The 11,371-nt window shown below is 41.5% G+C and overlaps 3 protein-coding genes across 5 annotated transcripts; all 3 read left to right on the top strand.

The window, feature by feature from the left end:
- The first annotated feature begins 136 nt into the window (after positions 1–136).
- On the top strand, positions 137–3,537 carry LOC122876689 (beta-crystallin B3-like). Of its 2 annotated transcripts, XM_044197308.1 has the most exons (6): positions 137–936; positions 1,067–1,164; positions 1,499–1,617; positions 1,746–1,878; positions 2,107–2,249; positions 2,429–3,537. In XM_044197308.1, exons 2-6 carry the CDS (start codon positions 1,090–1,092, stop codon positions 2,670–2,672), a joined length of 714 nt encoding a protein of 237 aa, XP_044053243.1. In that variant the 5' UTR covers positions 137–936; positions 1,067–1,089; the 3' UTR covers positions 2,673–3,537. The 2 variants fall into 2 exon arrangements, with proteins under 2 accessions (XP_044053243.1, XP_044053242.1); XM_044197307.1 differs by having other exon boundaries at positions 137–1,164; positions 2,429–3,536.
- A 189-nt stretch (positions 3,538–3,726) lies between these two features.
- Positions 3,727–7,889, top strand: crybb2 (crystallin, beta B2). Of its 2 annotated transcripts, XM_044197311.1 has the most exons (7): positions 3,727–4,221; positions 5,619–5,897; positions 6,278–6,365; positions 6,594–6,712; positions 6,954–7,086; positions 7,186–7,328; positions 7,455–7,889. In XM_044197311.1, exons 3-7 carry the CDS (start codon positions 6,303–6,305, stop codon positions 7,621–7,623), a joined length of 627 nt encoding a protein of 208 aa, XP_044053246.1. In that variant the 5' UTR covers positions 3,727–4,221; positions 5,619–5,897; positions 6,278–6,302; the 3' UTR covers positions 7,624–7,889. The 2 variants fall into 2 exon arrangements, with proteins under 2 accessions (XP_044053246.1, XP_044053247.1); XM_044197312.1 differs by lacking the exon at positions 3,727–4,221 and having other exon boundaries at positions 5,162–5,903.
- Positions 7,890–8,042: 153 nt separating this feature from the next.
- ctu1 (cytosolic thiouridylase subunit 1 homolog (S. pombe)) lies at positions 8,043–11,101 on the top strand. Its single transcript, XM_044197304.1, has 3 exons — positions 8,043–8,200; positions 9,289–9,789; positions 9,937–11,101. Exons 2-3 carry the CDS (start codon positions 9,294–9,296, stop codon positions 10,470–10,472), a joined length of 1,032 nt encoding a protein of 343 aa, XP_044053239.1. The 5' UTR covers positions 8,043–8,200; positions 9,289–9,293; the 3' UTR covers positions 10,473–11,101.
- Positions 11,102–11,371: the final 270 nt, after the last annotated feature.

The raw sequence follows: 11,371 nt of genomic DNA, 5'->3' as shown, positions 1-11,371 counted from the left end.
CTAGTATTTCTCTGGTTAAGTTTATCCCTGTGAACATAAAAAACAACATTTTCTTCATTTTTTTGGCTTTTTCTGTGATCGCAGGGCATTGGTGTGCACTCCTTGAAAAGCCTTAATAAAGCTTTGTGTTGATTAAAACTGTTTTCATCAAATCACTTACTGAAAGTCTTATATAGTCGAGCAAGGTCCTGTGAATAAAATCACTGCTGATTTTAATTTAAGGTTCTGTTATGCAACCGCTGCAGATTTGCTCCACAGTCAAACCTGTGAATGGAAGTATTTGATGTTGCCGATAGCACTAACCCACATTTGCGAGAAAGGTGTGAGGAAGTTTGGTGTGGTTGAGACTGGGTCTAGTCCCAGAGTGTGTGTATGTTTGTGCGTGTTTGTGCTGAGCGGGGCTGTTTGCTGAATCCTCTTGGCTCTCTATCCCTGTGCCCGCACACAGTGCTCACTGGCAGCCAGGCAGACGGGCAGGGCAGCGTGTGCCAACACAGCTGCCTATTGAGAGGCAGCGTTACGGACACAATGTGAGCGACAGACTTGCTGTATCAACAGCTCCCCCTTTTCTGCTGTTGTGGCCAGAAATAAACCATAAATACCCCCCCAGTCCCTGCCCTCTAATGGCTCAACCCCACCAAACACCAAGTGGCACCAAAAAAGAGGGACACTACCACTTCCTAGCAGGCATACCCAGGTAAAAACCTCACTCTGGACACGCAGTCGGTGTAATAATTCCAATGCAATGGAGTTAGATGGTGCTGCATCAAGTGAAGACCCAGGTTTGGAGGATTTGGTTTCATGGATTGTAATAGAACCAGATAAAGGACTAATGAGTGTATACTTTTAAGGGATAAGAATATAATCTTTTGCATCATATTCAGTTGATATGATATCAGAATATTAGGCAAATTAATACAATCCTCTTATTCAAGGGTGAGTTATAAATTGAAACTTTTGACATTGAGCTTTCCCACTGTGTGCATATTTGTGACCGTGATTGTATGCTTGAACATGTCTGCATGATGGATGGTGCTTTGTCTGTGCGTGTGCTGCTGCCAAAAAGTGGAGGAGCAGTGGATCAGGAGGATGTCGGAGCAGCAGAGTGCCCCGGAGCAGCTGGCTGCTGGGAAGAGCCAGGGTGGAGCTGGAGCCACGTATAAGGTACTGGAACAATCTTCTGTGCAGAGATGATAGCCTGGTTTGATCAGGGATGGATTGCTCACTGGCTCACATTCATATAGGCTCACCAGAAGTGGTCCAGTGCAACCACAAAGTCCAACTATTAGTCAAAAATGTCATTATTATGTAGCCTGGTGAACAGACATCAGAATACTAAGTTATTGTAAGTGATTCTACAGTATTTTGGAGCATTCTGCGTTCAGGTCCTCTGTATTATCACAATATAATTTCCAAACCACCCCCAATGTGAATCTGGCTGACTCCTCACTGTATTGTTGTCATGTATCCACCTTTATGGTCCCTCTCTGTGATCCAGGTGGTGCTGTTTGAGTTCGAGAACTTCCAGGGCTGCAAGGCGGAGTTTTCTGCAGAGTGTAAAGATGTGACAGAGAAGGGACTGGAGAAGGTTGGATCTGTGATAGTTGAGTTAGGACCGTAAGTAATGCTCAATTCACTCTCTTACAGATTGCTGAATTCATGTCTTGAAGTTCATTTAGAAAACATATGTAGTAAGAAAATAGTTTGGTCATGTTTCCATCTGTGTCCTCCTTTTTCCCTCTCAGCTGGGCGGGTTATGATCGCCATGGGTTCACAGGGGAGCAGTTTATTCTGGAGAAGGGCGAGTATCCACGCTGGGACACCTGGACCAACAGTCAGAACAGCTACTCCCTCTTGTCTCTAAGGCCACTCAAAGTGGTGGGTGAATAATCTCAATACAAACCTGACACTGCAGCCATAAAGATCTTACACATTTCTCCAGACACAAAATCGTTCAGGGTTTCAAATATGAGCTGCCCACTCATTACTTTCACAAATTGTATTTTGACCTCCCTTCACACTATATATCATTGTTAGTCAACATCTACTGGAGACATTTGAAGGACTTGGAAGTAGGCTATCCATGTGTCTGTTTCTTCTCTATAGGATGGCGCTGATCACAAGCTACACCTGTATGAGAACCCTGGTTTTACTGGTAGAAAGATGGAGATTGTCGACGATGACGTGCCCAGTTTGTGGGGCCACGGTTTTCAGGATCGTGTAGCAAGTGTCAAGGCTCTTAACGGAACGTAAGATCCTCCCTACATCCCACTTTCATCCATATGTCACTTCCTCTCTGGTGTTTCTCTTGTTTTTCTATTTTACCTACCAAGCAAATAACTTTATACTTTAAACTTTATTATCTAACAGTATTTTGAGGATATTGTGAGACAAGCATCACAATTTGTCTGTTTTTCCCTCCTTACAGATGGGTCGGCTACATGTACCCAGGCTACAGGGGGCGCCAGTTTATCTTCGAGCGTGGAGATTTCAAGCACTGGAACGACTGGGAGGCCCCTGCGCCTCAGATCCAGTCTGTCCGACGTGTGCGGGACATGCAGTGGCACAAGAGGGGCTGTTTCATTGTTCCAGACCCAGCTCCAGCCCCCGGCCCTGACCCTGACCCCGCCCCACTACCCCCTGCCCCTCCTGCCACAGCTGGAGCTAGCTGAGCAGGATCCTCACACGCCTACCAACCCACCCCCACCCCCACCCAACCCCCACCCCCCGCTGTCGACAGTACCTGCCCTCTGCCTTACCCTAACCATGGCAAACGCTGCTTGTGCCCAGTGAGGAGTGCCATGTATGTTTCAGTGGCGAATAAAAGTTGTTTGACCTGGAGTTGGCCCTGTTTGTTGGTGATGTTATACTTGTAAGTCAAGATGGAAATGGCTTTAACTGAGATACTAAAGATTTAGAAAAAAACACTACAAAAGATGTAAAACTGATATCTGTGTGGAAATAATGTAGCCTACATTTGGCAAATACTTTTCCTCAAGATAAACTGCAGATGTGTTTTGAACTGAACTTATTTTCAAGTCATGTGTGCCACTTTTATCGCTTGTGTTTCCCCAATTTAGTCAGACAGCTCAAAACCTCATCCAGCACTGGGAGCACATGACTTATTCAGTGAATATGTGGATACGCATCTGCTTAACAGCAATGGAAGTGATGTCATACTGTATGTATGCTTGCTAATAAAACACAGAGCACTGCATTCCCTTCCATAGTCATCATTGTGCATTTGATGGTTAGCGATCCTCATGATAAATGGGCACCAAGTAAACATTAGGAACTAATATTAATTATATTAAACTCATGTAAATATTGAAAAGTATCTTAATTACGAGTATAGTTTTTGTAAGTTAAATATTTGTCTTCTGATAATAACGAGGCAAGCTCTATGTTGTACAATCCAAATAGATTCCATCTGCAGACATGATTATTTTTTATGATGACATAAAACTGCACATGCAGGCTATTATTTAGTAGATGTTGGTGTAATATTCAAAAATAGAAATCATTCCCCTTAAGATAAACCTTTTGTCCATATGTTTCTCTATAGTGTGGAGTCTAAATAAATTAGAAACAGAACAGAGGGACACAGACCTGCATTTTAACATACACATGAGTATATCTTCCTCTGTCTCCTGCAGTCAGTAATTAATACTTGCAAAAAAAAAACATGCAGTTGGCCAGCTGTGATCACTAACTACCACACATCTGTAGCATACTAACATCTCCCATTGTGGATCATGAAGAGGAAGCTCTCAGAGAGGCCTTCAGTTAGGGGGTCAACTCTCAGTGTGTATTTTGGACTATTTCTGGGCCTTAGTGTCACTTTCTTGACATGAGCTCTAACACCCAGATCCCTAATCCAAATGTACATGAAAAGCTTGCACTACAATACGGAGCTGAACTGCCCCCGATACACGCACAACCTTACATATTCTTCATAAACATTAGATGTAGGCTCAGGCCTGTGTTTTGAATCATCAGCTGACAGATGGCATTGTCATAAACAGCTCAGTTTTACTCGAGTCTCTCACCACCTTTTTTCAGCACCTATTTGAGTGTTTCTCAAACTGTCTCATAACAGCACATTCCACCTTATATGAGATTAATTTAAATGATGAAACAGCATTTGAACGCACCACAAACAGTTCACTGAACCATTTCTGGCTGTGAATGAATAAGAATTGACTGACTGTGATTTATGAGGTAAAGTTATCTACACGTAACATGGGTAGTTTAAGAACATTGATGCATAAGATCCTCACAGCCTCCATCTAAGACTTGCATTGTGTGTCAGTTCAATGGAATATAATCTGTTCACACTCTGTCATTTCTATCAATCAGATCTTTGAGGTAGCCAACAGATGTGTTTTAGAAATGCAAGCACGACTACAAGAACACATAGAAACTGGGATTTGTCTTTTCACATGCTTCGCCTACATGCACTGATCTTTTTGCATTTCTTCACAGAGGTCAGTGCAAGGTCAGTTTAGCGCCCCTGGAGCTACACAGGTGTTCATTTGCTTTCTTAAGGGTGCAGTACAGCACAGCCATAATGGTGATCAGCTGATCTGCCTCTTACAACATTACATTGCCCATTGCAATTGAGCAGGCGAAAAGAGTATGTTAAGTGATCACAGACTAAACCAGTATTGCAGTGTTGTAGCTAATTATGTAAATATAGAAAATAATATTGTTCGTAGTTTTAAACTACATCATATTTCATGCCCTCATGATCGAATGCTTGCTCGTGGTGGGATTTGTTGGGTCTCTGTAAATAATATTATAAAGAGTACGATCTAGGCCTGTTCTATAGGAAAAGTGCAATGAGATAACTTCTGTTATGAATTGGCGCCATATAAATAATATTGAATTGAATTGAACATGATCAAACCTCATCCTGCAAAGCAACTTGTGACTGTAAAATAAATGTAGTGGGGCAAAAAGCACCCTCTGAAATGTAGTGGAGTAAACATATAAAGTCTCACAAATTTGAAATATTCAAATAAAGTACTAATAATGCAAAATGGTATGAAAAGCACTAATTACAATTCTGCTGCACCACAAAACCTCTCATCTAAAATCTCTACCACAGTTTGAATCTGTCCTCATTAGGGATATTATGTCCACATTAGTCCAGTTTTATTTAAGTTATACATATTACTTACTGCCTAAATGTACTTAGCTAAAAAAATAGCTTTTGTCCATATTCACACAATATCTTTGCTTGAATAAAAGACGATATTAACTTCTGTCCCCTTGCAGGAGTTTTGACATACATATGCAAGGTCATTAAAAGTAACGAAATGAGGAAATGTGCCATATTGTTTGCATTTTAGACAAAGATGGCATGGGCGGTCAACAGGTTTGACTGAAAGCTTTGGCGCTGCGTTCTTCCAAACAGCAGAGGCATCAACATTTTTGAGATCAAACCTTAATAGTGTTTTCTATAAATGAAATATCAAATAAACCTACACCTCTAGAAATATTCAGCAGTATTTGGACTGTTATTCAAATCAGTCCGAATCTCTCTCTCTAAAACTCATGTTTTTTTTCCTTTTTTTTTTTACAATCCTTCTCTCTCTCTCTCCCTCTCATTGTAGGTGTGGGACTCTTGGCACTGTTTGTGCTGAATCATGTGGATATCGAACAATGACTGGCTGGACAAAACTGACAACTAATGAAATAACTTTGTGGGAGTGTGACACCCCGGGGTGGGGGGAGGCTACACGGTGACCCTTCATTTTAGTCTGCTGGGCCTATGGCAGGACGATCTGCAGGCTGGCTTGGACACTGTGGGTACTGTTGGCAAAGTTTCCACCCCGGGGCGTCCCGTATATATTGAGCTCATCGTGCCATCACAAACACACTGGCACAGACAGGTACTGGTAAGAGGTTCATGTCCACCACGCTGTATTTTATAAAGTTTACGTTTATAATTTTTTATCAGTATTTGTTTTCCTTTTGCCTCCATGTTTTAGGTTTAATCTCTACAAACTGTATCCTATGTTGCATTGCTGTACTTCTGTGTTCAGAAGGCTGTGGAATACAGAAACCTGTTCTGGAGGGAGAGGGATGGGCACTTATGTATACATGTGTATGAGAAAATAATAGAAAACAAAATCTATGAAAGTGGGATTAACAGCGGTTTGACCTGCTCATATTATAGATATAAAGATATAAAACATTTTAACTCATGTAGACATCCGTAGATATTTATCAGAAACAATGAAATTATCATTTTGTCTGTGTTTCTTTTCAGTTTCATCCTTGCTGATCCATTCACTATGGCCACAGACCACCAGAACCCTGCATCCAAGCAGCAGCAGCCAGGCACCAGTGCGTTTAAGGTGAGAGGAAATGCAACAGACATGCAGAGATCAATTCAGTTAACATTTACAACTTCCTCCTTGGAGTAAGCACTTGTGCACTCTATAGTGATCCTTGCATCCTCCAAATATCAGATTGGCAACGGATTTGCACTCTTGAAATTGAGACTGGTAGCTCGACAACACTCACAGAGTTCTTTCAATGTGTTAAAAACACATTTTCTCCTCTTTTCTCCCATTGGTACACAGCTGGTTATCTATGAGCAGGAAAACTTCCAGGGAACGTGCCATGAGCTGACTGGTCCCTGTAACAACATCCAGGAAGCAGGCGTGGAGAAAGTGGGCTCCATACTGGTGCTGTGTGGACCGTGAGTGTGGGTCAGAGACAGACCGAAAACTAGAAAATGATTTAAAACCAAAAGCAGCGACAGAGAGAGTGGGCCAGTCAGAGAAAGAGGGACTTACTCTGTGAACGAGTATGGGATGGAAGGGAGGAAAAAGGCCGGAAAAACAGATTAATGTGTGCTACACAAATTACACTAGTTTTCTGTCCTGTTTTGCCCCTACAACAATCACAACCATCCATCTCTTTCTCCTCTGCCCTCTCAGATGGGTGGGATACGAGCAGGCCAGCTGTAAGGGGGAGCAGTATGTGTTTGAGAAGGGGGAGTATCCTCGCTGGGATTCCTGGACCAACAGCAGGCGTAGTGACACCATTGTTGCATTCCGCCCGATTAAAGTGGTTAGAAAATACACTTTTTACATTTCCAAACCCCCATCAGTAATCCCATCAGTTGCTTAACAAATCGTCCACTGGGTTAATGCTTTGCTCCTCCTTCAGGACAGCCAGGAGCACAAGATTGTCCTTTACGAAAACCCCAGCTTTGCAGGGAAGAAGATAGAAATCATAGATGACGATGTGCCCAGCTTTCACGCACACGGCTACCAGGAGAAGGTCTCCTCTGTTCGGGTTCAGAGTGGCACGTGAGTCCATTCTCCCTGCAGATGTTGTGTGCTACTGCAAATAACTTCTACATATCTCTTGTCACTATCCTTTCACCTCTAACTGCCTCTTATCTGTTTTCCCTCTCCGTGCTCCTGGTACACCAGTTGGGTGGGCTATCAGTATCCAGGCTACAGAGGCTATCAATACCTGTTTGAAAAGGGGGAGTATAAGGACAGCACTGAGTTCGGAGCCCAGATTCCTCAGATCCAGTCAGTTCGACGCATCAGAGACATGCAGTGGCATCAGAGGGGTGCTTTTCACCCCGTCAACTAAGCTTGTGACTCTTTCCTGTCATGAACCCTGACCTCAGCAGCCTTGCTCCCTTCCAGCAGCAACTCCTTTGTCCTCCATTTACACCATACAGCATTTTGATATCTATTGCAGCTGTTGCAGTAGTGACATTCTTTGAAGCAAACTAATAAATCCTTATTGCTTACATGTGACTTGGTTGTGTGATTTACATCTGTTTCGCCCTCTGCTCAAGCTCTTTGCCAGACTTCTCACCAACATCTTAAAGGGACATCACAGATGGGTTTAAAGTAGTGTCAGTAATGTTGAATTATTAAAATGGTCTATGAAGGTACCATAAAAGCATTTCAGGGCTGTCAACATTGTAGTTTTATATGAACTGGCCAACTCCGACCTATAGGTTGTGCTGCAGGTGCTTACAACTGTCGTCACGTCCTGTTTTCCGGCGAAGAAGAACTAAGCCACATGATGAAACAACATGCTACTTTATTTAGTCGTACTTACGTAGTTTAAGTAAGAAACGTTATATTTTAAAAGTATTTTGTCTAGTATACTTCATCACCACATACTCAATTCAGACCTCGGTTCATCGGAAACTTTGGTAGGAAAATGTTATCTAATATAAATGTGACTACTTAGCTTAACTTGGCTAGCTGCTGGAAACACGTTTAATATTTACCGTCTGTTGATATGGATTTTGGTATGATTGGACTTGTCAAACCTGATGATAGCTAATTAACAACCTTTATTCTCGTGTGCTTTAATTATATGAAGTAATTTCAAACAGTTGTGTGAAAATGTTTAGGGGTTGTCTGTATCAACTTTATCCCACAAGTTTGTGTTGTTGGATTCTTGACAAGCTCACATCTTACTTAGCTAGCTAAGATTCATCTTCAAAGCTGGTAATTAAATGAGCTTTGCTCGTTGCCAAAAGTACATTCCTGTTTGACGATGATTAAAGACGTTTTTAAGAGTCATATTATTCAACTCTTTAATTCGGCATGCCTCAAAAACATAGTAGTCCACTAATAGTTCTGTGGCCTTGTACAAGTTACTTTCTTCCTTCTAAGTACTGTATGTTGTAGTAGGCGAGTTGGACGAAATGTCCAGTTGTTAACTGCTCCCCCATTTTTGTTGTGCAGTGCATTGTGGGATAATGGTGTCCATTTAAAAATACAGCTAATTTAAAATGCAAATTGACATCCTTGAGTATAGTGTATTTTGTCGTTTTGCCAGCTCACCTTACTGCAAAATCAGAACTTGGTTAGAATCACTATATACTGTTGAATTGGGAGACAGTATTTTTGCCGTGTGTGGTGTGTGTATATATATATATATATATATATATATATATATAAAAAAATATATATATTTTTTTTTTCAAAGCAGAGACTAAATTATTAAACTATAGGGAGGTTTGGTATTACAGGGGCCCATTTACTAAAATGACAGTGTAAGATTACTAAGATCACACATTAAGTGAATGATAATGAAAGAGAAAAAGCCATTGACACTAAAACCTGTGGGTGAGCTGTACTAAAGCACCTGCAACAAACAAAGATGGAGCTGTGTAGGTTGGTGTTCATTTATTTGAAAGACTTTGACCTGAAAATATTTGGGAACATTTGTATAACTAATTTTAACATTGTTATCCTTTTTTTTAAAAAAAAAAAAAACTACCTCCAACAGTCAAGATGCCTGTCCTGTGCAGTAGCTGTGTTGAAAAGCGTGCTGTGCTGAAACGTCCAAAAACAGGCCACTCGCTGTGTAAGGAGTGCTTCTTCTGGGCCTTTGAGGAGGAGGTGCATCAGACGATTGTGGAAGCAAAGCTATTCAAACATGGGGAGATAGTAGGAATTGCTGCCTCAGGTGGAAAGGACTCCACAGTGCTCGCACATGTAATGAAGCTCCTAAATGAGCGATACAACTATGGCCTTGAACTTATGCTTCTCTCAGTGGATGAGGGAATCACTGGTTACCGAGATGACTCCTTGGAGACAGTGAAGAGGAATCAGCAACAGTACGAGCTGCCACTGAAGATTGTGTCGTATGAGGAGCTGTATGGCTGGACTATGGATGCTATAGTGAAGCAGGTGGGACTGAAAAATAACTGCACCTTCTGTGGCGTGTTCAGAAGGCAGGCGCTAGACAGAGGAGCCATCATGCTGAAAGTGGACAAGATATGTACAGGTAACACCAAATCCAAATAGCATTATTAAAATGTGAATGCAAGAATTTCAACTTTGAAATGTGACTGAGCAGTCTTAATCTTAATGTCAAAGGATAAATATTCTCTTAGAATTTGTTACAATGGCTGGATGTGTGTTTTTTGTACAGGTCACAATGCTGATGACGTGGCGGAGACAGTTTTGATGAATGTCTTGCGAGGGGACATAGCTCGTCTGCGCCGCTGCACTGCCATCTCCACAGCCAGCGAAGGTGAAGGGGTTGTGCCGCGCTGCAAGCCCCTCAAATATGCGTATGAGAAAGAGATTGTTCTGTACGCTTACTTTAAGAAGTTGGACTACTTTTCCACTGAATGTATCTACTCTCCCAATGCTTATCGTGGCTATGCGAGGACCTTTTTAAAGGACCTGGAGAGTGTAAGGCCTAGCTCCATAATTGATGTCATCCACTCAGGGGAGAATCTGTCTGTGCGGGAGGGGGTGAAGATGCCTGTGCAGGGGACCTGCAACCGCTGTGGCTATATCTCCAGCCAGGCTCTATGCAAGTCATGTGTGCTGCTGGAGGGGCTGAACCGAGGTTTGCCAAAGCTTGGCATAGGCAAACACCACCGCCTGCATGACAGAATCCTCTCCCAGCAGCCCCTTACTGAGAAGGAGGAGAGAAAGCTGAAATCAGTAGACTTTTGACAAATATTATCCTCTGTTTTATTTACCGTAGGACTGAAGATATATAATGACATTTTGGAATAAACCACGATTGTTGTCTTTTACACAGGAAAACACTAGTCTAATGAGATAATCATAAATTTAATATTTATTGAAAGTTTGTATGGAATATTTTAATTTAGTAAAACATAAACCTTACAGACCCATGAAGCATCTTCAAAGCATAGAAAGTCCATTCAGTGCTGTTTTACAGCTGCTAACGTGGATCACTGAGATACTATGTAGACATACCTTCCAATGGTTTTAAGAATTTTGTGTTAACCTCAGTTATAGATTAATGGTATGTGTATCCAGTTGTTTTTGTTGTATGTGGGTTTCTGTATTACACACATAATGACAGGAGATGGTGGAAATATTTCAAGTTGTGTACACATACAGTAGGTGTGTGAGATGCAGAGACAGGGACTAATCTCACTGAGATGTTGTGCATGTTTCCACTGCAATGGAATCTCTCACTCATGACATGTTTTATTTCTTTATTTTATGCTACCTCTTATGTCCCAATACACCTATCTCTGGGGAGGATATGAGTTATGATCACATTCCAAGGTGTTTTATGAATTATAACTTAATAAATGCATTATCCCATATCTTCTCGTTTCTCCTGGTTTTTTTTTTATTTAGATGAAGAGGATGCAGTAATCATTAATCTCATGAAATGTATGAGTTAAGGCTTGTGTTCTTGTGAAACCAGTGGATTTTAAACAAAGTACACATGCTACCTGATACTGTTAAGAAGGTCTCACCAAAGAAGCCATTTCATGTGTGAAGAAATTATTTATCACACACAAAATGTCCCTATCATGAAAATAACCTTGCGGTTTGCCCGTTTGTCACTTAAACTAATACATTACTCACAG

The sequence above is a fragment of the Siniperca chuatsi genome, linkage group LG5 (assembly GCF_020085105.1).
Source record: "Siniperca chuatsi isolate FFG_IHB_CAS linkage group LG5, ASM2008510v1, whole genome shotgun sequence".
NCBI lineage: Eukaryota > Metazoa > Chordata > Actinopteri > Centrarchiformes > Sinipercidae > Siniperca > Siniperca chuatsi.
This window is presented reverse-complemented; position numbering and strand designations above follow the sequence as displayed.